General features: G+C 32.2%; 1 protein-coding gene across 17 annotated transcripts in view; it reads right to left on the bottom strand.

Annotated features, from left to right (window-relative positions):
* The window catches only part of LOC145694577 (uncharacterized), a 554,274-nt gene that overhangs the window by 289,294 nt on the left and 239,038 nt on the right, over positions 1-25,942 (bottom strand). For 16 of the 17 annotated variants that reach the window (XM_081770921.1, XM_081770930.1, XM_081770928.1 and 13 more), the window contains 16 exons: positions 25,616-25,766; positions 23,390-23,907; positions 22,049-22,245; positions 20,490-20,759; positions 19,190-19,445; positions 18,446-18,640; positions 16,137-16,319; positions 15,252-15,383; positions 14,063-14,569; positions 12,691-12,892; positions 11,712-11,887; positions 9,020-9,303; positions 7,236-7,632; positions 5,669-5,920; positions 3,297-3,434; positions 1,210-1,995 (listed from right to left, as the gene is read on the bottom strand). In XM_081770921.1, the coding sequence (XP_081627047.1) occupies positions 1,210-1,995; positions 3,297-3,434; positions 5,669-5,920; positions 7,236-7,632; positions 9,020-9,303; positions 11,712-11,887; positions 12,691-12,892; positions 14,063-14,569; positions 15,252-15,383; positions 16,137-16,319; positions 18,446-18,640; positions 19,190-19,445; positions 20,490-20,759; positions 22,049-22,245; positions 23,390-23,907; positions 25,616-25,766 (4,644 nt within the window). The remainder of the gene's footprint in view (positions 1-1,209; positions 1,996-3,296; positions 3,435-5,668; positions 5,921-7,235; positions 7,633-9,019; positions 9,304-11,711; positions 11,888-12,690; positions 12,893-14,062; positions 14,570-15,251; positions 15,384-16,136; positions 16,320-18,445; positions 18,641-19,189; positions 19,446-20,489; positions 20,760-22,048; positions 22,246-23,389; positions 23,908-25,615; positions 25,767-25,942) is intronic. The other variant, XM_081770922.1, reaches the window with a different exon arrangement.

Genomic DNA, 25,942 nt, shown 5'->3' on the forward strand with positions numbered 1-25,942 from the left:
CGATTTAGTTGTAAATATGTTGTCTGTAAATATGGTTCTTCTCCTACCCTCCACAAAGGGAGTGAATCCCTCTGATCTAGCAGTAGTTCCTGTTTCGTTATAAGTGTCTATTGTAAGAGTGTGCTCTCTAATTGAGGTTGCAGCTGATTGCTGTTTATCAATAGTTGTAGTTGTCTCTGTGTGAGATGTCACGTGTTGTCTATCTGTCTGATCAAATGTAGTAATTGTGGAATCTGTTGTAACACTGCTATCATCAAATCTTATTTGTATACGTTGAGTTGTATGGTCTGTTTGTGCAGATGTGAATGATGTCTCTGTGTAATCGTCTTTGCTGGACTCAGGAGTAATTGTTGTAGATGATACAGGGTTACATTCAATCAGTGGGTTACCCGAGTAATTGGTCGGACAATAACATATAGGCCTGTGACCTTGTACCCGACACTGAGAATTGAGACCACAGTTGTCAGTACAAGGGTCCCTACATTCTCCATTAGTGCAGGCTTGGAAGTCTGCGCACTCATCATCCAATGTGCAGGTAACTGTGGGTGCTGTTGTGCTGGTATTCACTGTGAATATGAATAGACACATACAGACACTAATATTTACATATGTACATGTTGTGACAAAGAAGATAAAAGATGTAAAATACAGACACATCAAGAGCTACCGAGAGTGAATGGGACACTACGTATGTGCACATATTGAAAAGAAAACTACAGAAATAACTATGTATTGAAGTAAAGCTTTAGAATTTAAACAGAGAAAGTACCAGATCTGTTTAGCCACAAAAAAGAGAAGAAATTTTCTAATTTTATTTAATTTTATTTTTTTAATTAAACAGATAATATATTATTCTCTGTTAGAATTGGGAATTTTGGATAACACACACACACATACACATAGACGACTAAATCAGTTACGTTTGCACATTAACTGAAGTTTAAACAGTGATGCTATGTTGTTAATGTCAAGTGTTCATCATTTAAGCAAATATTTTATCTTTTTAAACATTGCAATTAGTGATTAATGTTATGTTGCGTTTAGTCACCAAACATAATTCCCATTTTTAAACTATTAGTCTAATCTATTTTTCCCATTTCCTAGTCTATGGAGAATATTTAGGAATTTATTAACAATTATTTGCATCTATTTATATAGCTACATTAATACTTTAATTTAATAAAATAAATTTTGAGGAAAAACATTTACCTTTAAGACATCCGTTTTTAAGGTCAACAACAAAGCCAGGAGGGCAAAAGTTACAGAATGGTTTGTGGTCTTCAACGAAACAAGGAGTTTTTTCAGGGCAGGTAAAATTTTGACAGGGGTCCATGCACACATAACCTTGGCAAGCTAGATGTGAGGGACAACCCCCATCTCTTAGGCAGATAAATAGGGATGGGTTGCAATCTTTGGTGCATATGCAAACGGGTTTATGGTCAAGAACATCACAGGATTTATCTGCAGGACAAGGATTCCTGGCAGTACAGGGACTCTGGCATTTGTTGCTGATACATGCCAAGTTGGAGGCGCATTCATCGTCTCGGTGGCACTCTAGATGATCAGGAGCACACGTCAATTCTCCCAGTTCGTTGACTACAAAACCAAATTTGCAGACACAAACTGGACGTCGATTACGAACTTCGCATTTCTTGTTGGATTCACACACGTAACTACCATGCTGGCAAGGGTCTTGACATTCACCTAGATTTCGGTTGCAAACTAAATTTTCACCACAGTCATAATCTGAAGCACATCCGGTGCTCGGTTCAGGACTTGGACGTGGCCTTGCAGTGTCGCACTTAGGATCTGGTTGGCACACCGAGTGTGGCATCCCTACGTAACACTGTGGGCACGAGCAGCGTGGTTTGTGCAGCACGACTCGGCAGAGGGCATTCTCTCCACATGCCCCCCTCAGACTACAAGGATCTGTGCACTGCCTATTGATGCATGCTTTTTCATTTGGGCAGTCAAAATCACTGGTACATTGGTTTTCTAGGAGTGCCAAAGAAAAGAAAAGATACAAGAAAGTGATTGTATGAACCATGAAAGGAAACACTTTCTCAGTCATATTTTTGTTTTAGTGCACATACATACAGGCCCATTTTTCTTGAGAGATTTGAGTAGACAAAACAAAAATGTATTTGTGATGAAGACAGTTTCAGGCAAGATTTTGAAGAACAAAAGCCGTGTAAATGAACTATATTTACCCAAATCTCACATGTACATATATATATTTCAAAGTGCAAATAGATGTGCAAGGTAAACGTTTTACTATCAACCCAAAATACTTCCAAACAAACAATAAAATAACCAACAAAAAAGAACCGAACCCTCTTTCCCTAAATATCTACATGAGAATTGCTCCTTTCACAGTTCCCAATCTGACTTACCATAAACCTGTGTTCTGTACAGGTTACTGGTGGTAATATTACTATACACTTGCTTTAAACAAATCTAATTTTATATACACAACAGAACCACAAGTAAGAAAATTTCTTTTTTAAAAAAAACAATCTACCAAAATGAATCCCCTAGACATTCCTACTCAATAAATTTTCTACTATTTACAAAAAAATAGTTTTACAAGATCTAAACTGATAAAAAAAAAATCTACTCCAACTTGCATAATTTACTATTGAACCTTTAAGTCATTTTTTTACAGAATTAATCCCAATTGCCATTAAATTACTATATTAAAGGAAAATATACAGAAACATGTAACACGCATTCTCACACAAAGGAAAGGAGTGAACCCAGAGAGGATTAAGGGATAAGGATTCTTGTTTGTTTAGTAATGGGTAAAGGTTAGTGATAAGGCAGATTGGAAAACTGAAGTTACAATTCAATTATACAGTCTACAAGTTCTAATGTTGTTGTAAACAGTTTTATGTATGTACAAATTAAGAGAGGAACAGAGGTATTTCATGCTATTTTGTACATGTTTAGTTATTATTTATAGTTGTAAGTCTTTATATTTATATGTTTATTATTGGGTGTGGGAAAGTGGAAGTGTAACAAAGTTATTTAAAAGGCTTGTTGCTTCACTCTCGGACATAAATCTTATCCTGTGTTCCTCTCAATGAAAAGATTTTTGTTTTTTAAAGATTTTTTTTGTTTGGTTTTTTAAACAGAAGAGAAGAAAATAGTGGATAGGAAAAATACACGTAAAGCTTGTATTAATAATTTAATATGTATGTATGAAGAAAGTACGTGTATGTGCGTACTAATATGAATGTGTTGGAATAAATGGATCCAAACACAAGAAAATAACATATTGTAGCTTGTTGTCCTACCTGGTCTGCATTCTACCTCAGGCCTGCCTACTGTGCCTGGAGGGCATCGACAAACAAATACTGCACCTTCTCTTAAACATTCAGCTCCTCTGCCACAGCCTTGTGTACGACAATCACCTTGTGTCCTTTCTACAGTACCTAAAATAAGATAGGTAATACATATGTTTGGACGTCAAGTATATACATATGTCCCAAATAACATATATATTCTGTCATTACAAATAAAGACTGCTATTACTTTATTAAAATCGACTATTATCACCATGAGCACAGGTATTTTGCCATTACTGGCATGAAACTCTATGCACCATGGTCTTCAGCTAGCCTCTTTGCTTCCTCCCGCAAGAATTTCATAGTTTATTACTTTCCATCAACTTAACCTTTTTTCTTAGTTTAATACAGTCCACATTTTTCCTCCCTTCTTTTTTCCTGCCACCGAATTTCCTAGCACATCCCTCGTAATACAGTTTCTTCTTACCAATGTTTAAATAAGTTTCTTTTTCAAATCAGATCTTTTTTTCCCTACATTTCTAACACCACTACATTTATTTTTCGTTTGATCTAGTTCATCCTCTATGCTTCTACACACACACATACATTCGAGAGACAACACTGTTTTGTCGTCGCTTTTGCGGAGTATTCATGCTTCTGCTGCTTGGAGTACAATACTTCACACAAAACATTTTATAAGTCTTTGTTTTAATCCTTTATTTAATGACCCACAAAATAGACTTGTCTTCCTCCTAAATTCTTCTTTCATCATTCCTATCCTAGTGTCTATTTCCCATTCGTACTTCATACCCTCACTGATATCGAAAACTACTCACGTACTCTTAATTTCTCCCCTCCTGTTTCTGTATTTGATACAGACTGCTTCGTTCTAACCAAATTTCTTCTGCCTTTCTAACGTTTAATTTCATCCCGTGTTCTTAGCAATTATATCTCAAGTTTTCTAACGTGTTATTAATTTTCTTTTCAGACCCAGGCTATCATCTGCAAACAGTATAAACTTTATCATTCTACCGAAATACCGTCTTCATTATGTAGGCCATTCTTCATTCTCTCTTTTAGATATATATTAAGTAACGTTCGCCGCAGGCAACCTGCCTGTTAAACTCCCCTTCCAATTGCATTCTCCTCTGTCATTTCTTTCCTAACACTTACTTCTAAAACCATAAAAAAATCATTTGGTAACGAGTACTTTTGATAAAACGAAAGAAATATTTGACAGAATTAAAACATGTCTGTATACGAGTAGAACAACAGATCTAAAGTCTCCCAAGTGTATTTCATATAAGGAAAAGGATGTACACCATTTATCAGAGGCCAAGGTTTCCTTAGGGCAATGTGGATGTAAGGATCTTCATTTTTTCGAATTCAACATGTCCTGGATGATGCGGTCAGTGTACACGCTCCAGCCGCTTTTACTTCCCCCGTACCCTCCCTTCCAAGGTTTCACCAGGTAGCCATTTTTCAGAGGCTGAATAATTTCTGAACCGCTAGGAAATAAGCCTCACACTCAACGGGAATAGAATCCATGAGCTGTCAGCTAGATTCCTTCCCGACTAAGTCACAGCAATTCTAAGGGAATTTCATGAAATAAGCTGAAGTAATAATTAAAGACTAATATACGAATTTTGAGTAGTACATGGTATTTCGTAATAAAATGACTATTTACGTTGTAGTAATTTACGACGTAAATGTATGTTATATACAAAGCTGATATAAGTATGAATTCAATGTAGAGAAGAACGACATGTTTACCATGTAGAAAGTATTTAAAGGAAGTAACGAAAGGATGCAGTGTGTGTATCTTCACATACTTGAAAACGGGATATTTTCAATGGATAATTTATAAAATATCTTCCTATTCATATGCTAAAACTGAAGTATTATCCCATCCACCAAAACTTTTGTATAACCTTAAAGCTAAAACCAACTACTTTAATATCATATATCAAAGAAAATTCCGATTTAATCACAAATCCTAAACAATAATTAAACAATCCCCATGTTTAATTATTTAAAGTTAAGAACCTGGATGATGATGTGCTACAATGGGATCATAAATAAATACACATATTGATACGAATATCGATACAAAGTTGACCGCACCTAGTATTTGATGAATGTTCTCTCACAGGTGTCAATTTGCAAGTGTAATTCTAAGTAGAAACATATGACAGATTCTATTACAGCAAACGTAGAAATTGAAGGATATCATTGATAATATTACCTGTAATAGAGCTTACAGGAGCTAATTACTAACTTTAAAAAATTAGGTAATTAATTATTTTTTTGTTGTTGTTGTTAAGATTCAATAATAGATGAGCTAACAAAACAAAAATAAATAAATAAATAAATAAACTTACATTCAACGTTCGGGTTTCCATCAGGGAAATTTCTTGGACAATAACACTCGGGACCTCTTCCACTTACAACTCTACAAGCTGCATTAATGCCACAACGTTGGTTTTCACAAGGATTTGTTGGTGGCCCTTCGCAGATACATCCTTGATAAGGATCACCCACACAGCCAGGTGCACAAGTACACTCGAATCCATTCACAACATCATGGCATCTTGCGTTATCACCACACGGAGATCTTAAGCATTCATCAACATCTGAAATGACAGCAACAATTTTTAATATATGGATGTGAACTTGGACTCACAATAGACAAAAATACTTATTTTAGAATAGAATTTCTATAGTTATTTTGGAATTTTTATAGAAAGTTTTTTTCTTTTTCCCTTCAACTCTTGTCAAAACGGTTACAAAAGTAAATTTTAATGGGAAAAAGTGGGTATCTTATGTCTTACAGGCGCCGCTACAAAAGTGTTGCAGCATGTATTTCTTTCTCTTTTAAATTTCCTTCCAGTAAAATTTTTCCACGCAAATGACTTGACAAAGGGATATGAATTTAACAGTGAAAGATAGAAAAGAACAAAATGCTACAGGAATTTCTTTGAATTAAATTGTCCTTAATTAAAAGATAAATTTCAACTTAGGACTTTTCTATTATTATAACTTTATACAAAAAGATGCAAGTTGAGAAAACAAAAGCATTATTATATAGAGTCTGTCTATTTCAGATGTGCCCTCGGAAAATATGCGAAACATACTTCGGCCCCACCCCTTTGGTTAGGAAAAAGAAGTGAATGACCTCAGCTGTGTTGTCAATTTGTCATTCAGTTGTTTGGTCTTGACGAGTGAAGATCGTAGGCTACTTAGAAGGCTAACAAGGCAGCAAAGTCTGTGAAATAATTCACTGTGGCAACGCTCCTGTATTCAACAATTGAAAGATCTCGGCCGCAGCTACTTGTCTCTCCTCTTTCAAAGGAAGGTACGGGAAAACACACATCGACAACAGCGTCAGAAGGGGCACACTTGAAATAGAAAGACTCTAGTAATGCTAAAAGATTAAAAACGTGAACCACACTTGAAATAGAAAGGCTCTAGCAATGCTAAAATATTAAAAACGTGAACCACACTTGAAATAGAAAGGCTCTAGCAATGCTAAAATATTGAAAACGTGAACCACACTTGAAATAGAAAGGCTCTAGCAATGCTAAAAGATTAAAAACGTGAACCACACTTGAAATAGAAAGTCTCTAGCAATGCTAAAATATTAAAAACGTGAACCACACTTGAAATAGAAAGGCTCTAGCAATGCTAAAAGATTCAAAATGTGAACATCCCCCATCTCCTTCAGAAGCTCTATAATTTTATCCTTAAATTGTATTGAAAAAAAATAGAAATAAAATCTTCATCTTTTTGAAGTTTGTCTTTTAAGTCAAAATTTCTAACTTACTGAGTTGAGAGCTTTCAGAAGGAAATCTTGTTTATCATCTTTCATGTGTGTGTATATAACAGAGGAACTGTGGTTTTTAACGAATATCATGTATCTTTCATTGAGATAGGGAAAGAAGAGCTTACCTTGTTTACATTCTATCGAAGGATTTCCATAATAGCCTGGAGGACATGTACACTGTGCTTGGCGATTTACTACTCGGCACTGGGCGTTAACACCGCAAGCATTTGCAAAACAAGGATTTCGGCAACTTCCTTCCACACACTGCTTTCCAGGTTCACATTCGTCATCTCTCAAGCACTCATATTTCTCACATATTTGACTTGGTTCTCCTTGATAGCCATCTGGACAAAGGCAAACAGCTCTGTGTTCTGCTACACGACAGATGGCGTTAGTGCCACAGGGAAATGCAGACTCTGAACAAGGATTGCTACACAGTCCATTCAAACACGATCTATCGTTGGGGCAGTCGTTGTTGGTACGGCACCCAATTACACACAGGCCGGACTGACAAATCTGACCCTAAAGTAGAAAAAGAAATATGAGAATCAATGTGTATGTCCTTTCTTAATTTTCATTCAAATTTAGTGATAATATATCAATATAACAATTAACATGATAAAAAGTAATTATTAATCTTTCACCGTATAAACGTAATTATTAATATATATCTATTAATAGATATATAGTTTTTTCTTTAGATAAAAGTGGAAGTACGATAAGGAGGATGAATTTGTCTGATTCCTAGTTACAAGTAAAATAAAAATAATTTTTAAAATTTCATTTTAATATTGTTATTGAGTTTATCATACTAAATTTTCAGAATATAATAATACAATATACTTAAAAAAAACTAATTAATAAAAAAAGCATTATTTCCTTTTAAAAATACATAAAATATTCCTCAACAAGATCAAAATTTCCACTGAGTTTTATTCACAACTTACAAAATATTAAAATCTTACTTTCTTCTTTCTGATAAAGTACCGATAATTAACAATACGCTAATGCCTATTTTTTTTTAGAACGAACATCTGATTTTAAAACTTTTCTGCCTTAACTTACAGTTATACTTAAGGTTGCCGTACGTAAAATAACATAGACGAAAGGACCTAGATACGGTTATGTTCCACCATTTTTTTAAACTTTTTACAAAGTATAGACAAAATTATATATAGTTAGAAAAATTTAAATTGTGTTTATTTTGAACATTACAACAAACAATTGTATATTTCTCCAAATATTTTCTTTTATGTCATTTAATTTATATATAATTTTTTACCCATTATTACAGTACTTGATTAAATAATAATAATAATAATAATAATAATAATAATAATAATAATAATAATAATAATAATAATAATAATAATAATAATAATAATAATAATAATGTATTATTGTTTATAAATCGTTAGGTAACAGATTATTCAATTAATTTCGTCACAGAATACGGTGAAACAAGAAAGAAACTACAGGTCACAACATTAATACAAAACTTGTTGTTACAGCGAAGAACTACTATAGCCGGCCAAATAGCTTCTTGAATACGTTATGCATTATCAATACATTATCCCCCATTCTCTGTGGTTTTTATTTTTTTGGATTGAAGTTCACTAACTTTTAAATTCCCTATTTACCTTAACCTATATGCGACTAACGTCGAGTCTGTACAGATTTAATCCATTTCATCCTAGCTTTTCACTTCACTAATTTCTTCATCATTATAAACTTGCAATTACTATCTGTCTACCTTAAACTTATAGGGCTCAAAAATGGAAAATTAAACTAAAGACTTCACTTCGTGTTTACATGTGATCAAAATAGATTCGATTCCTATTCATAACGAAGACTCGAAAAATAATATGTAATACAATTCCATTCTATTTTTTCCTAACATTTTTCTTACCTGAGGACAGATGTTGTCACTACTGCACTGAGATTTACATTTTCCTTCACTGCATGACTCTCCGCAAGAACACTCTGAGTTCGACCGACAGTTCTTAATGCAGAAACCACCTACACATTGTTGACCAGGGAAGCAATCGCCTGGATCTGAGCACCTACTTGCTGGTTGAGTGCAACTGATTAGAGGATTTCCCACAAAGTTTGCTGGACAACTGCATTGAGCTGCATGGTTGACTACGTCACAAACAGCACATGAACCGCATGCTGACGCTCCTTCACATGGATCTAAATATTACAAAAATAAACAAAATGCAAATTTTATAGCTATTTCCAAAAACGCAATAATTGTATAATTTAAGAAATGAATATAATTTATTGTATGTCAAATAATTACAGTTCCGTAGACACGACCCTCATTAGCGGGGGAGTTGGGGGGGGACGCGTTCTCCCAGATTTTGGTTAAATATATTTAAAGATACTATACTACTTTATATATATAACGTTTGTCGGAAAGAGGATTTTTGATTTTGATTCATCCGACCCTCCCCCCCCTTCCAGATTTAAAAAGCTGACGACGTCAGTACCATAGAAAAGATACGAATTTAGTTGATAATTTCGGTAGCTAACTATGGCATCCATATTCAAGGTAGAAAGAATGCAATACACTGGAAACAAACATTACGCTAAGAAATAAGAAAGAGTTACAGCGAAAATCAATAAACATTGACAACTAATATCAAGATTCAGGAAAAATATTTTTTTTTATTGCCAATGAGATTATATCAGGATTTGTTAAATTCTTAATCAGTATTTAATGCCGGTTTTCTTGTTCTTGTGGTAAAGTTAAACCTTTTGAATTGGCTGTTTATTTTTCTTTAATATGTTCTCGGAAATCTTTAAGGTCACGTATGTGTTCTTTGATACCTTTAAGGATGACAGCCTCACATTCAGCTGTTGAAATTATTGGGTGAAAACGATTTATTATTTATGTAACTTTATTGTATTTATATTAAGCTAAAATTATTTCTACTGTGCCTGCAGTGTCACTTTCACTTCTTCCAAAGTTTCGAACATCATACTTTTCATGTTTTCTTCACAGTAACAATCTTGACTGAAGGAAGTTAATGAAACATGGCAGATAACACAAGTCTCAAAATATGAATAATCAAATTTCATAATAAAATATTCCAATTTGATTTTGTTTTAAATTATGAATAATTTATATATAACTAGATAAAGAAAAGTAAATAAAGGTTTTTAAATATCATTTCTGCATTAATATTTTCCAGATTTTCGGCTCTCTTATTTTATAAGGTCCCTTAAAATATGACTTGTTTTTTTTATATATAATGTGTGACTTTCATTAATGCAGCATAAGTGAATTATAGTGCTAAACATAAACTGGAAATTTTGCAGCCAGTTTCAAAAATATTGGAACCATATTTTAACTGTCTTTAATTGCAGACTGCCCAGAAATACTAAGAAATACCTTATTGTTAGACACTTCAGGACAATGTATTAGACCTCCAAAGTTGCTGCATGGAATGTACTCTCTGCAACTTTCGTTTCGAAGTTAAAAAATAAAAAAGTAACGTTTTAGTGTGTATCTTCGTGCAGCTTGGTGATTATAGCCGCTGCAGTTAATGAGTGCAAGAAACCAGCGCTATATACGTCTGTATTATTTACGAGTTTAAACTGTGAACAAATGTTGGTGTAACCAGAAGAAAGATGTCAGGAAATGGGTGAGGATGCAGTTAATAAGCCGACAACACAATGTTAATTTAATAAATTTAAACACCACTATATCAACAAAACAATATGTTATGTGTTTGATACACAGCTCGTAATATTGTGCATCGTTCTGCTTCAGCCGACGATCAATTTAGCAATAGACTTGCAACAATTATAGTGTGTATATGACAACTTTATAACTGTGCTGCAATGTAATTCTTCTCCAAGACAACGCAAAGCTACATGTTGATACAGTAACATTATTATTCCGCTCGGTTGGGAAATTAATGCATTCCCAAGATACTGCACGTGTCGAATTACCACTTGTTCCATTCATTAGATAAATATCTCAAACATGGGGGTGTCAAACCTTTGATTGGTTGATTTGAAATTTAATGTTCCTTTCAGTACCGAGACTTCACGGGACTTGGACCTACAATGTACGGTGGAATCCGTACTACATGCGCAACCACCTAGAATCAAAGCTGGGTCTCCAGCTCCTCGAACCCTTGTTGAGGTTACTCTTCATGAATTCTACCAACACGGGATCCATGGCAGTCCAAGTGCTGGAGTCAGACTATTGCTGTTGATGTATATACATTATTTCTACTTTCCAGATACACCTTACTTCATGTTATCACCTTTCTCTTTGTAGGCTTAAAATTCAATAGAACGTTTTTGGTACCCAACAGTTCTAAAGAAGCCGATTAACAAAATACATTTTACGTGGAAAATATTTAATTAGACCCCTGTACTGTTCTAAAATTCAAAAGAGTTGTCCCTTGGTCTTTCTCAGAAAAATTATTGTAATTTTTAAAATTCTTTTTAGTACTACATTCTAAGGTTTAACTTATGTAAGAGCTTGGCATGAGTTGCGACAAATTTGATTCTGATAATTAGTTTGATTCTAATAATTATCTTTATTCTGATAAGCAGTTCAATTGTGATAGTTATGTACTTACTTCTACATTGGTTGTTAATACAAGCTTGATTTGGTGGGCATACAGTATCGCTGCGGCAGCCAACATCACAGACACGGTCAGCGCAAATTTCTCCAGGATCGCATTTACTGTCGCTGTTGCACACTGTTTTACACAATCCTCCAAGACATCGTTCATCAGAAAGACAGCTTAAATCACTGAAAAATAAATAAATAAACTATAAGAGGAAGTTCTATATATTAAAAGTTCCGTAAGTTATGAAAAATTACTACAACAAACGAAAGCATGAAGAATTGGAGTAAATGTAATATTGACCTTGAAACGTTGAATGTATAAAGTTGAAGTGAATAAATTAATCGACATAATATATGTATTGTTAATACTCCCTCGTTGGCTCTATATTCTCTCCAAAACATTCTACCCAAATCATCAAATCTGAGCTAACACTAGAAGAAGGATAGTTATTTTCGTGATTGTTTCTTTGCAATTTTAAGTGTAATTCAGATTATAAAATGAATATATATATATATATATATATATATATATATATATATATATATATATATATATATATATATATATATATAAAGAGATTAGAGTTACCAAAAGTGAAATAGGTTCTTGCTTTGAATTTACGAGGGTATGTTTGAGACCAATGAGCAACTTTCAGTCCACTTAACAGAAATAATTATGATTACTTAGCCTTCTTTCTTTAAGTTCACGTCTCTTATTTGAATTCTTTTAGATTATAATTCACGCCGTTCTTTTAGATTATATTTTTCTTTTGTCATATTGCACATTCCTTACACATTAAAGAGTTAGATGTCAATCTGATCCCAATCATTACTATCGTTTTTAACTTTGATTTACCCAACATTAGGTCGGACACCTTTGAGAATATGTACATACACCGGAAAATACGAATGGAGAAATGTTTCAATCTATTTGAGTATATTTCGTGACAGATACTGTATATATATATATATATATATATACTTACTTGATACATGTGGTGCGACATCTGCCAAGATAACATGTCTGTTGTTCAGCACAATCGTGTTCAGTTTGACAACTTGTCGGGGCATGTCGACAACTGACGTATGGGTCTCCAATTAATTGAGGTGGACAGACACATTGTTTCTGGTGGTTCACTATTCTACATTCAGCATTCGTGCCACATGCGGTAGGTGATTCACATAAATCTGAAAGAATAAAAAATCACTCAATTAATTTTTTCAAAATCATAAATTCTCAAAGGATATATATTCATTGTTTATATATGTACTTCAATGTCTAAAGGTTTCTCAATATTTTAATATAGTATAGTGAAGTCACGTTAGCTCAGCACCTGCCAACTAACATCTAATGGGGGAACATCGTGCACCTAAGTTTTCTTGAAATACATTCATCTCTTTTTTTATTTTATCATCTTACTAATTATTTTATCAAAACTTCTGTCTTTATCACTGTCTTCTTATGTCGAAAAGGCAAAACTGCAGAACGTAATACATAAAATATTGTTTTAAATATACTACAATATTACATTAAACTGAGTTAGTTAAACAAACTTGGGAAATCTTGAATTATTGTAGAAGTGAATAAAATGCAATTTTATACGGAAGAAAAATTGATAAAAATAATTAACTTACAGAAAAATTTAAAACTTTATTTAAATTAATATCTAAGTTGCCACTTTCTTAGCTGAATAGCACTTACGAAAATGAGGTAAATATAGCTATTATAATTAGAGGATACAATAATATAAAGAGTAAATTATTTTCAAAATATTATACATTATGTATATCTAAATATATTTTTCTGTAATTTTGACTGTCGAATACCATAATCAACGGTCAGTGAACACAATCATATCTTAAGACAACAATTATTATCGCACAATAATCATAGGCGAGTATTTCTATTGCAAATTTTAGGTAAAGTTATTCACAACTTGTTTAAATGAATATATATTTACTAATACAAGATGTGCTATATTTCATATTGTACAAAAATACATAATGAGACTTTCGTAAATCATACTCTATTATGTTTTCACTATAAGCTTAATTTGCGATTGAAACTTATAGCAGCAAGGGGATTGAACTATTTTCAAGTTATTTTTCATCTCGAGGTAATAGATGTATGAGATTACTTTGTTATCTTTGCTTAATTTTAGTTTTTTTTTCATTGAATTATCTAATTCAAACATAATATAGAAAATTAAGGCTAATCATATTGGTACAAGTATTATGCATTTAACATACACTATAATTTACTACTGTTATTATCAAGTGATAAAAGCACAGATTGAACATTGTTGAAAACTCAAAAATACTTTTTAATACCACTAGAATACATACTAGTTATCTTACCTATACATTTGCTGTTTACACAGGATTGTGAATTTGGACAATCTGGATCGCTTCGGCAACCAATGACACAAATTAGTCCCTCGCAAATCTCTCCACTACGGCAGTCATTATCTCGTCGACACAACGGCTTACAGACACCTGCATCGCATCTCTCATTGCTCAAACAGTTCTCATTCGATGAGCAAATAGGCTTGCAAACACCGCCTAAACAAAGTTCTCCATCTGGACAACCTCTGTTCTCTGTGCATGGTCTTGGTTCTCTGACACAGGCAACCTTTGGTGTTGGATTGGGAATAAATCCACTTTGACATGAACATGTTGCTCGTTGATTGTTCACAGAGCATACAGCATTAGGTCCACATGCAGCTGCTTCGCACGGATTCACACACCGGTTCTGTTGGCAAGATTCACTTGCACTACAATCCTCGTCGGAATGGCAGCCGATGACACACATATTGTGCAAGCAAATATGTCCCAAGAAGCAGTCATTGTCCACACGGCATGTTACTGAAACGAAACAAATTATCCACTGTTACTGACATTCAAGTATAATTTTTAAATTTGAATGATAAAAAAAGCAACTCTGTAGTACACGTATTTAAAAAATAAATTTTAAATCAAAGAATAGTAATTTTCAAATTATTCTGAAGAGAAACTTACAGATGCTAATATTATCATGTATTAGCTAACAAAGAAACAAGAAAAAAATAGATCATGTTAACTGAACTCAATTTCGGCAATACTTTCTGTTCAGTTATATTACAATATTTACACACAAATTTTGCTATTCTCTTTACAGTACTCTATATTAATTATTTTGATCAAAATACATTTTATAGAGAGGTCTTGTTTTGTACTGGATTAACTTTTACGTGAAAAAAAAAATCCAGCGCTAGGATTATTAAGATCTATGGTCAGCCAGACGGCGTATGTTCAATTATGCAATGCATGATCAGCGCTAGACTCTCAACACCACTTTTTGACTTTCCATGTCGAAGTATGTTTCCTCACTTTAAAAAACTATCCACATGCCTCTCATATTGGAATAAAACCGATTTTGTAATTTCTTTAAATCGAAGCAGAAGGCATCCACAACAACAATATAAGAAGCAATAACTGATTCCGTTTTAGAATTTATCCTAAGTCACGAAATGAATTCTGATTTTAAAATAATATTAACTCAACTTACATATGCAACTTCCTTTCAAACACTTTTCATTCAAAGCGCATTCACTATCTGCTTTACATCCAGGCATACACATTCCATTTTTACATGTGAAATCTGCTGGACATTCGTTGTTTGCGTAACAAGCCACAGGGACTGAAAAAAACATGAAGCAAATTAATAAAATATATCTCTAATTTCTTTTCAAAAAACGAACTTCGTATTTCATTAATTGAAGTCTCTATCACCAATCTTACAACATTAATTCTTTAAAAAGCTAAAACTTTTAATATATGTTTATTAAGATATTTGAGACAAAAATTCATCTAAGTTACTCTTTAAGTCATTTGCTTTACTTATTGATAAGCAACATGGCAAAAATAATCTAGTAACTTACTTTCTAAGTCATGTTTTTGCTTATGGACAAGTAATCTGACAAAAATTCACCTAATAACTGACTTTCTAAGTCATTCTCTTTGCTTATTGAGAAGTAATTTGATAAAAAAAAATCACTTAATAACTGACTTTCTAAGTCATTTTCTTTGCTTATTGACAAGTAATCTGACAAAAATACACCTAATAACTGACTTTCTAAGTCATTTTCTTTGCTTATTGAGAAGTAACCTGATAAAAAATCACTTAATAACTGACTTTCTAAGTCATTTTCTTTGCTTATTGACAAGTAAAATTCACTTCAAACGATTCATTAATATTTCTAATGTCTCAAATATCAAAAGTTGTACTCTACCGCAAAATTACGTAATATTAAGAATATTCACAGATACAGTAGATAAATTACAATCATATGGCAGTATTCACATAGTTCTCAATTATAGAATAATTGAGAACTATAATTCTCAATTTTGTTTATATTTTCGCAAACAAGTCACCATCAAAGCATATACTTACTTCTTACACACTCAACATCGCCTTTGCCAGTAAAGCCTACAGGACAACTACACTGTTTCCTGTGATTTGCCATTCGACATTCTGCATTTAATCCGCAAGCTGTTCCAGCATCACAAGGATTTGTGCATTGTCCGCGCAAGCATGTCTCTGTCAAGCCACATTCCTCGTCTGATTGGCAAGGTGCTGGAGAAGAAAATAAATAAAAAAAAGTGAGTGATTTTCAGATGGAGAATTTATGTAAGTTGCATCATAAATAATGTCTCTATAATATTATTTTCAATATATTTCGTATCTTCGATTCATCTCCGAACGTAAATGCTATCATTATAATATTAAGTAATTCTTTTGTACTTAAACGACTATTGTTAATTTAAAAACATTAGGAATATTTTAATCATAAGCATTATGTAAGATCATTATACAAGTACTCTTGTAGAAGTTTAGTTGGACCAAGCGAAATATAGAGTAATAAATAAATATAAAATGTTGACCTTATTGCGAAGTCAGATCCGATGCTTTATTCGTGTGTTAAATTCTGAGATTCAACAAAATTTAATTCCTAGAAGCCGGTTTTAAACTTTACGTCTAATGCATCAGATATGCAAGACGTATGAGCATAATCACGCATAGCATGAAACCTTCACTCAGCCTTTATAAGAGACTGGTTTTTCAGGTAGTCATGCCACCAATCATTCGAATATATATATAATTTTAATAAAGTGAACGGAAAATTTTTAGTAAAACATTACATTTTGCCTTATTTACGGCTGAAAATTTTAATAATATTCAACATCTAGTTTGGAAAACTTAAGTCTTAATAGTATTTTAAAATTATTAATGTGTGTTAACTTGTAATGATATTAACATAATAATAATAATAATAATAATAATAATAATAATAATAATAATAATAATAATAATAATAATAATAATAATAATAATAATCCATACGACAAAAATACTGGGAAAATGTATTACATCTGCTAACTTTAACATAAGCTGTGTGCAAAACTGACTTAATCGAAGGCTATATTTAACACAAAAGTTATCTGTTTAAGGAAAACATGTCAATTTCTACCATCTTGTTAAATATTTTTATATATGTAAAGATTGTAAAGATTAATATATATATATATATATAAAGATTGTAACAATATTAAAACTGAAATATTTTCTTGAAAGAGTTAACTCTCATGTTAAATGTAGTCTTCAATTAAGTAAACTTTGCACACAGTTTATTTTAAAGTTAGCAGAGGTAACACATTTTGCCACTATTTTCAGCGTATTAATTATTTGTTTCAGTATCATTAAAACCAAAGGTATTACCAATACACATCCACACCCATATCTATACAGAGTGTTTCAAAAATTCGTCACAATATTTTGGGAATATATAGCTCATATCAAAATTAGAGAACAGTTCATATGGACCTGTGGTCGTAAGTGCATAGTTTCATAGTTAGTTATAGAGTGCCGAAAACGTGAAAAATGAACTTTATAGGTCTACAGTTTCATTACTATCGTAGTCGGTTCAAGAAATCACTGAGGAACTAGTATGTGAACTATCCAAATATTCATCTTTCAGAACCTCCGGTACTTGCACAGTCATTTTTTAGAGAGGCTGTTGGAGAGTACTTGATTATTCACCTCCTACCTCTGCAAAAATTGTTGTGCAAGTACTGAAGCATTCTTAAACATGGATATTTGGATAGTTTACATACCAGTTTCTCAGTGATGTCTTGATCCGACTACGATAGGTTCCATAGTAGTGGAGCTATGAACTTTTAAAGTTCATTTGTTTCACGTTTTCGGCACTCTATAACTCCAAAACTATCCACTTTTGAGCACAGGTCCATATGACACATTTTTGTAACACCTTATATATATATATATATATATATATATATATATATATATGAGCGGCTCGAGGAAAGATACCTCGCTGCTGGAAGGGACGTTAAACACAAAATCAATTCAACTCAACCCATGCATTTCCGAGTGAAATTGAGTTGTATTCGAAGGAATGGATTGGGATCGGACCACAAAACAGTTTGTAAATAGTTTGAATTCGGAAATGTACCTGCGGGTAGAAGGATAAACTTGTTTGGTATTCATCATTGCATTGCATTGCAAGATGTTAAACTTTTTTTTTTTTTTTTTAGTTTTATGCAATAGTTATATTATATAATTACACTAGCATTAATTAGCTTTTATGCAATAATTACATTCAGATTTGTTTATCCAGATTTGTATTTTCAATATTCAATTAATATCTTTTACTCTAATAGAACAAAAGAAAAGATACATACGTCTGCAAATTTCTCCATAGCAATAAGTGTTCTGAGGACAATCAGTATTCTGCCTGCAAGGTACAGGTTTAGGTCTGCACCCCACGTACACATCATTAGGATTTCCTTCATAGCCAGATCTACAGGCACAAGCTCCAACATGACTTTGAGCGACGCACTCGGTATTAGGTCCACAAGTAATGCTTTCACATACATCTGAAACAAGAATTAATTTATTTATATTTAACTATTTATCATGAACGATAGTTTTATTACATTTGTCTGTACAATATTATAAATAACATATGTGATGTAGCCAAAATATTCAGTATATAGGTTGGACATCAATTTGAAATTACATTCTTTAAAGCTCGAATTGAATTAATATGTTTAATTTGGGTTAATATGTTTTACATGTACCTCGAAAATATCCCGTAACATGAAAAGTATATAAAAAATGCGACTTAGCCAAGAATCTTTCTGGCTTACTGTACCGATGTGCTACAACACGCTACATAATTAGTTTCAAGAACGTCTATTAACTTTTCACACTCTTCACTCCAAAGGTCTGTGTTCTTAGACATAATAGGACTGTATTACATGTCCTGTTGTACTTGAACAACCAAGCGTCTATATTAAAGAATATGTTTGGCGTTTGAATTCGATATCATATGAGAAGCGGGAGGAAGTAGCCAATTTTCTCGTCCTTTATAAATGCAAATTCAATAAAGTTCGAACAGTGAAGATGTGTAAATATATATTTACCTCTGCATTTTGGTACTCCATTTGATTTGATACATTCAGCAGCGGCTGGGCAGTCTTCGTTCCGCTCACACTCAACAGCTTTCTGGCAGCCTTCCCTATAAGGATCACCAACTGTGCCGATTGGACAATAACACTTGTAAGACCCACGAGAGTTATCACAATGAGCACCTGGACCGCAAGGTGAATCAGCACAGAAATCTATCAGCTGGCAACTACTGTAAGGATCTCCGGTGTATCCTGGCTGACAATAACATACCTGCAAAAGAAAACAGTCATGATCAATTTTTGTCTTTTCATAGGTTTCACGCGCAATAAATAATCATTAAATCTAACTAGGTGTTTCATGTGATATGTCAATTTCGGTCATCATAATGACTATAGGTAAAATCATATACTTTAAATATTACAATTTAGAGCATGCTTTTACTTATAAGTTCACAGTAAACCCATCAGATAATACTAAGAATAAAGATCAGTTTGAACTTTTGTATCCGTATTTTACATATTAATATTCAACTGCTAAAAAGTTATATTTAATAATGAAGATCAATATTACTAATATGAAAGAAATGTAAATACTTTTTGAAGAAAACACATTGTTAAATGGGTGTATAGTAGTTTACAAATTTGAATCTTTTCACTGTTTCCAAATACCCACATACTGTAATGAAGAGAAAAGAAATTTTAGCATCTATCACTTAGCTCAAGTTTTGTTTCTCGCGTAAATTATTAGTTTAAATTTATCTTTTAATATTAGTGCAATAATTATAGTATTAATAAAGAGAGTGTCACACATTTTACTTAAGATGCTCATTTTTACATCCAAGGTAATAAATAAACGGAATTATTTTTTCATAATTTACTGAAGAAAATAATGTGAATTTTGTATCTAACGTAAAGCTAAAAGACTGAAAATTGTCTCCATTATCAATATGTCCATGTTACTTTCTCAATTCTAATATTTCAAGAATTATCTGCCCTGTTTCCGTCATCAGCGCATTGCAAAAACTACTTTTTTGATTCAGAAAGAGCGAAAGAAAATGTGAAACGTCAACAACGACGTTTTTCCATCGTTTAAGTTTGGAGGCTAACCAAGTGCATTGTCGTTAGTTAAAGATGTGTAGTTAGTACATATTAAAGTAGACAGGTACAAAACCAATGGTGCTCCAAACATTAGGATCAAGAAAACAACGTGATAAATAATCAGGTAAATCACACATTTATCAACGTGATGTTATGGTAATATTCCATTTAAAATTTAAGAGTAGCTTTGACTGTATTAACTTTCATTAGCACTTACTTGTTGATGATTTTCTGCTGAACACAACGCATTTTGTCCACAAGGATTGTTGACCAAACAAGCAATCTTGCACTTGTAGTTTTCACACAGTTTATCATTGGTACATTCGTTGTTACTCTGACATTCTATAGGCTGACAGCCAATTCGCTCGTCTTGTGGATTGCCATAGAAGCCAGCCTTGCAAGAACAGATAGGTTGGTGATTCTGTGGAGTACACTCAGCATTTCGGCCACACAAAACTAGACCATCGCAGGCATCATGGCACTCAGTCTAAGTGAAAAAAAAGTAATAGGACTATTTAAAAATCATTCTATGTAAAATAATGTGTAATATTTAAAACATATGATAATAGTATTTCGAATGATATAACTTAATAGTTTTGAAAAACAATCGAAGTAATAGAAATATTAATATCATTTTGCATTTAAATAATAAGTTTGAGGAAAATTATTTTAACTATAGGATATAAAGAGGAAAAAATAGTACAAGTAACTAGCTTTCAGAGCTTAAGTAGCATTATTAGTAAAGATCTAAAGTGGTGTGAGCGGGATATAAAAGAAGAACGGGGATAGGAAAACAAACCTTCAAAAAAAAGGCATATTTGAATAGCCAGTAAAGAAAGTGTTATAAAAAAAGACTTGTTGAATATTTCGTATGTAGTATTATGTATATTTTGTGGGGAAGTAACATAAGCATTAAAATAAAAGTAATGATAAACTAGGAAACGTTCAAAATGTATTAAAAAAAAATAGCTGGGTACAACGAAAATCAACGGAATGTTAGCAAAAATGTAGGAAAGAAGGAGAATACTAGGAACAGTTAAAATGAAGAAATGAAAGATGTTAGATAATCATATGAGAAGAAATATTCTTATTAGGATGTAATATAAAGTATGGTAGAAGGTAAAAGACTAAGAGGAAGATCGCAGTTTATAAACGTCATAATAATAATAATAATAATAATAATAATAATAATAATAATAATAATAATAATAATAATAATAATAATAATAATAATAATAATAATACTATACACGAATATGTATATGAACATATACGTAGTCAGTGTCAATTACAAAAAACATATTAAGAAACAAAATCAAATATAATTCTCATATATACAGTTATTATAGTTAGTTAAAAGCCTTGTAATTAAAACATGACTCCTGTCATTCATTTGAAACAATATTCTAGCCTTTGTACCATATTTTGAGACTTTTAATTCAACATTTTTTTGAAAAAATATATAGTTCCCATAACAGTGGTTGTCAAATACGTTTTTCCATAGAATTCGAATCCAGCAATTTTTTCCTGTCTTCTAATGGTTTAAAATATTTTCTCCAGTAGTCTGTCGAGTTGGAATAATAATCAAAACCTAACTTAAAACATAACATTCTAATAAAACATTTTTGAACCATTTCAAGTTTTTTGACAAGTGTCTGTGTTAAGCTATTCGAGACTGTTGATGCATATTCTAATTTCCTGCACAAATCAATGAGGTAATATATATAGATAACGCAGGTATTCAATACAGTTAACGAATTCCTCGGCAATTCTCACCTGTCCAAAAGCATTTTGTCTGCACCGTTCTGCGCTTAGACAATCATCATCAGATCTACACCTCACTTCTTGGGCACAGATGTTGTTCATACAGAATTGGAAATCAGGACAGCTATCATTGGTCTTACAAGTTGGTTGGCAAGCATTTTGGATACACAGCTGATCTGCCAAGCATTCACGTGCTGTAGTACATTCCACTATGAAAGAGAAACAACAAACTAAGTCGAGTACTGTGTAGGTGATTTCTATATTATACAAGTTACTTTACTTTAGCCTATTCAAAGATTTAAGATGTACACCCATGTCCAAAATTATTGTCGCATATTTATAACTGTATTCTTGTAAGAATATAATTTGATAATGAGTTTGCAGGGTACTTTTAATACTGATACTATGTGTATAATCGGGAAATGTATATTTGTAGTAAATTTCATAAAGAAAGAATTATTAATACGAAAATTATAATGAGTAAAATAAAATGTTGCTAAACGGATAAGAAAATTTTATTTTCGTTTTATTGTTCTTATTTAGTGCTCTTTTGACATGAAATTTGCCACATACATGTCTTTGCCGATTATACACATGCTAACATTATAAGAAATGCCGGGCGAATTCTTTATCAAATTATATTCCTACAACAACATACTTATAGATATGCGACAATAATTTTGGACATGAGTGTACATTATGAATCCTAAGAAATGTATATTAAATACATATTTCAAGTGTTTTCAACCTATAGGAAGCTTTAAATGTTCAATTCAGGATGCTTTGACCTCAAAATGTAAATAAGTTTATAGCATAAAGTATTTGGCTTCCTTTTTTCTTACTTTCCGTCTTAAAAAATCTTGTTTCAAAGGTCAACAAATTAAATGTACGATCTAGAGTGTGAAATAAAAAAATATCACATGTAATGTTTTAGTATTTGTTGTGCTCAACAAGTAGCTTTTACTTTCGCAATAATATATTTTTTTTAAAAAATATGAGAGCAATTTTATTTATTTATTTATTAAGTGTTGTATTAACGAAATTTGATTTTAAAAATTATGGAAAGAAGTAACAAAAATCTTTATTAATATTATCAAAACTATAAACATTTTAAATAAAAATGATTACTGAAGTATAAAATAAGAAAAAAATGTTATTTTACTTACATGAGAATGAAAACTATTTATGAACGATTTCTTTCATTGCTCTTCTATGAGTATTTAGTTTGTTCATACAAAATTTTTACTTTTTTTTATCTTATTCTTATTATTGCTCTTTCCTAATTTAGATCTTTTATCTTAGTTACACTTTAAGTAAGCATCAAATTTTAATCTTACGTAAAGTAATACTTACATGTGCATACACCGCTTGTACATCGAGTTCCAGCCGCACACTGGTTATCTGCATTACAGTACTGAACAGGAACACATCCTAATTGTGGGTCTCCAGTAAATCCTGCTTCACAAGTGCAAACGCCAACGTGATTTACTGCAACACAGCTAGCTCGTTCTCCACAGACATTTGGAAGACTGCATGGATCAACGCACTTGGAGTCTATACATGCTTCATGATTTTTGCAGTCGTTGCTGTCATCACATTCTAACCTTACGCACTTAACTTGTGGATCACCTCTTGTTTGTGCTGGGCACCTACATACAGCATTGTGATTAACTGGACTGCACTCTGCATTCTGGCCACAAGCACCTCGTTGTTCACATGGATTTTTACAGCGGTTATTGAAGCAAGCTGCTGTGGATGGACAATCTGAGTCGGTATAACAGTCTCCTGGTTTTCTGCAACCAGCTCTGATAGGGTCGCCAATTAAGCCGTCAGGACATGTACAAATAAAGCTTCCAGGCGTATTTCTGCACCTATAAATTAAACAAAGAATAGTCATTACATTGTTCTCATATAATGAAATAGTTTTTACTGAATAATTAAGATTACTGTTAAAATTAGTGAGATCATATGAAGATCAGAGGAAAAGAAAATATTACCCTTAGAGTTATACAAATTACACAAAGATAAGAATAAACGCTTCCTAATTTTATTTTCGCCTAGGCTTAAATTTATTGCAATGTGAATATTATCCTTAATATAATACAATATTTGACTTTCCCAATATCAAAACCTCTGTATTTTACCCAGTACAGTGATTTTCCTCATTGCAAAACATGTCGCTGTACTTTCTAGTTTATTATTAAGAATGAATTTAACATATATCATTCTATTTATAAGAACTCAAACTCTAGATTTTGATGGTAAAATACTTCATTTAGGTTTCAAAACAAACTAAAAATTAAAAAAATGTAGTAATTATTTATAGATTAATCAAGCTAACACATAGTGACATCAGCAAAATTACGTGATCAATTATCAAATGTCGATTACAAATTACTTTAAATGAATCAAATTTAAAAAGTAACAGAAATAATGCTTTCTGAAATTTCAGAAAATTTAAAAGAAAAAGCATAAAAGCCACGAGGTGTGAAAAGCGGTTTTAAGTTGTAAAATCAGGATCTAAAGTCTCTGATTTGTCGCTTTTTTGACTTTGAATATCGTGTATATCGAAATGTAGAGGCGTATTTCTGATATAGTATTATTGGAGATTATTATCAGCGACAGTAGTAGGCTGTGAATTTTAATAACTATGAAGCTGGTAGAAGTTTTAGAGGTAATTAGTGTGACTGTTTGATGCCTGAAGTAAATATTTTTATGATGTTGTATGGACAAAAGATTGGCCCACGTAGAATAGTTGACACAAATAAGAGAATAATTGAAGCGTTTGGAGGATAAAGGTGGTATGTAACAAATTGAATATGATGGGAAAATTGACTTTCACAACTTTGTCCGTTAACATACCACCTTCATCGTTTCTAAATATCTGCACTAGAACGAGGACTCACCAAATAATGTGTTAGGTAGTATGAGTAGCACATAACACGTGCATGAACAGCCAGAATGCAACATTTCGAAAAATGTAACATAACACCTTTATCCTCCAAGCGCTTCAATTATTTACGTTAGAGGATTGCAGAACATTTCAGTAAGCGAAATAAATTACAAGACAGTGAAATAGAGGACACTGGATTATGAGAAATAAAGAAATCTGCAGATAGTGTGATTCATTTCATAATGCAATTAATTCTAGTAACAGACATATTTATTTCTGGTGCAATTAATAAATTATTCTGTTCTCTATTTATATGGCTAGTTCAACTTAAATTCCCACTGAATATAAATAGCACTAAGAACGACGACTTCATTGTGCAATCCCAATATCATCATACACTGCTGAGTACGCGAAATGTTTGCATCTCCACTCTTAGAATGTGTATCTCGGGTTCGCAATGGAAGGGCGAGTCTATGTTACTCTACAGAGTATGATCGTGGAATAAAACTGAATAAACAAATAACATTGAACCAGACATATTTTATATAAGTTTATTCTAAGCTTTTTAATATCATATTGCATTTTTGGAGCAACTTTCAAAGCATTATCATAAATAACTGCTATGAAAAAATATTGATAGTACTTTAAAAAAAAAGAAAAAGAAAAAGAAATAGTATTCAACTTACAAAGCTGAAGAATGACATGGATTTTGAGCACATTCGTCAATATCAACACACTGCCCGTTAGAAAGTTGATATCCTTCAAAGCAAAGACACACTCCTTGGTGGTTTTCAGCTTTGCACGTTCCACGTCCACAGTTCGCCTGATCACATGGGTCTGAATAAAGAAGATACATAATCACATTAATAACTTAAATAATTATACATTTTTAATCATTATATTATCCTATATTAGTCAATTAAATAAAGCCATAATTATTCTTTATGGACGCTGTCAGAATTGAAAAATGAAAGTTAAAAGAATTAGATAAATAATTACTCAGATGAATAAAT

This window comes from Thermobia domestica, chromosome 9 (assembly GCF_964235325.1).
Source record: "Thermobia domestica chromosome 9, izTheDome1.hap1.1, whole genome shotgun sequence".
NCBI classification, from domain to species: domain Eukaryota; kingdom Metazoa; phylum Arthropoda; class Insecta; order Zygentoma; family Lepismatidae; genus Thermobia; species Thermobia domestica.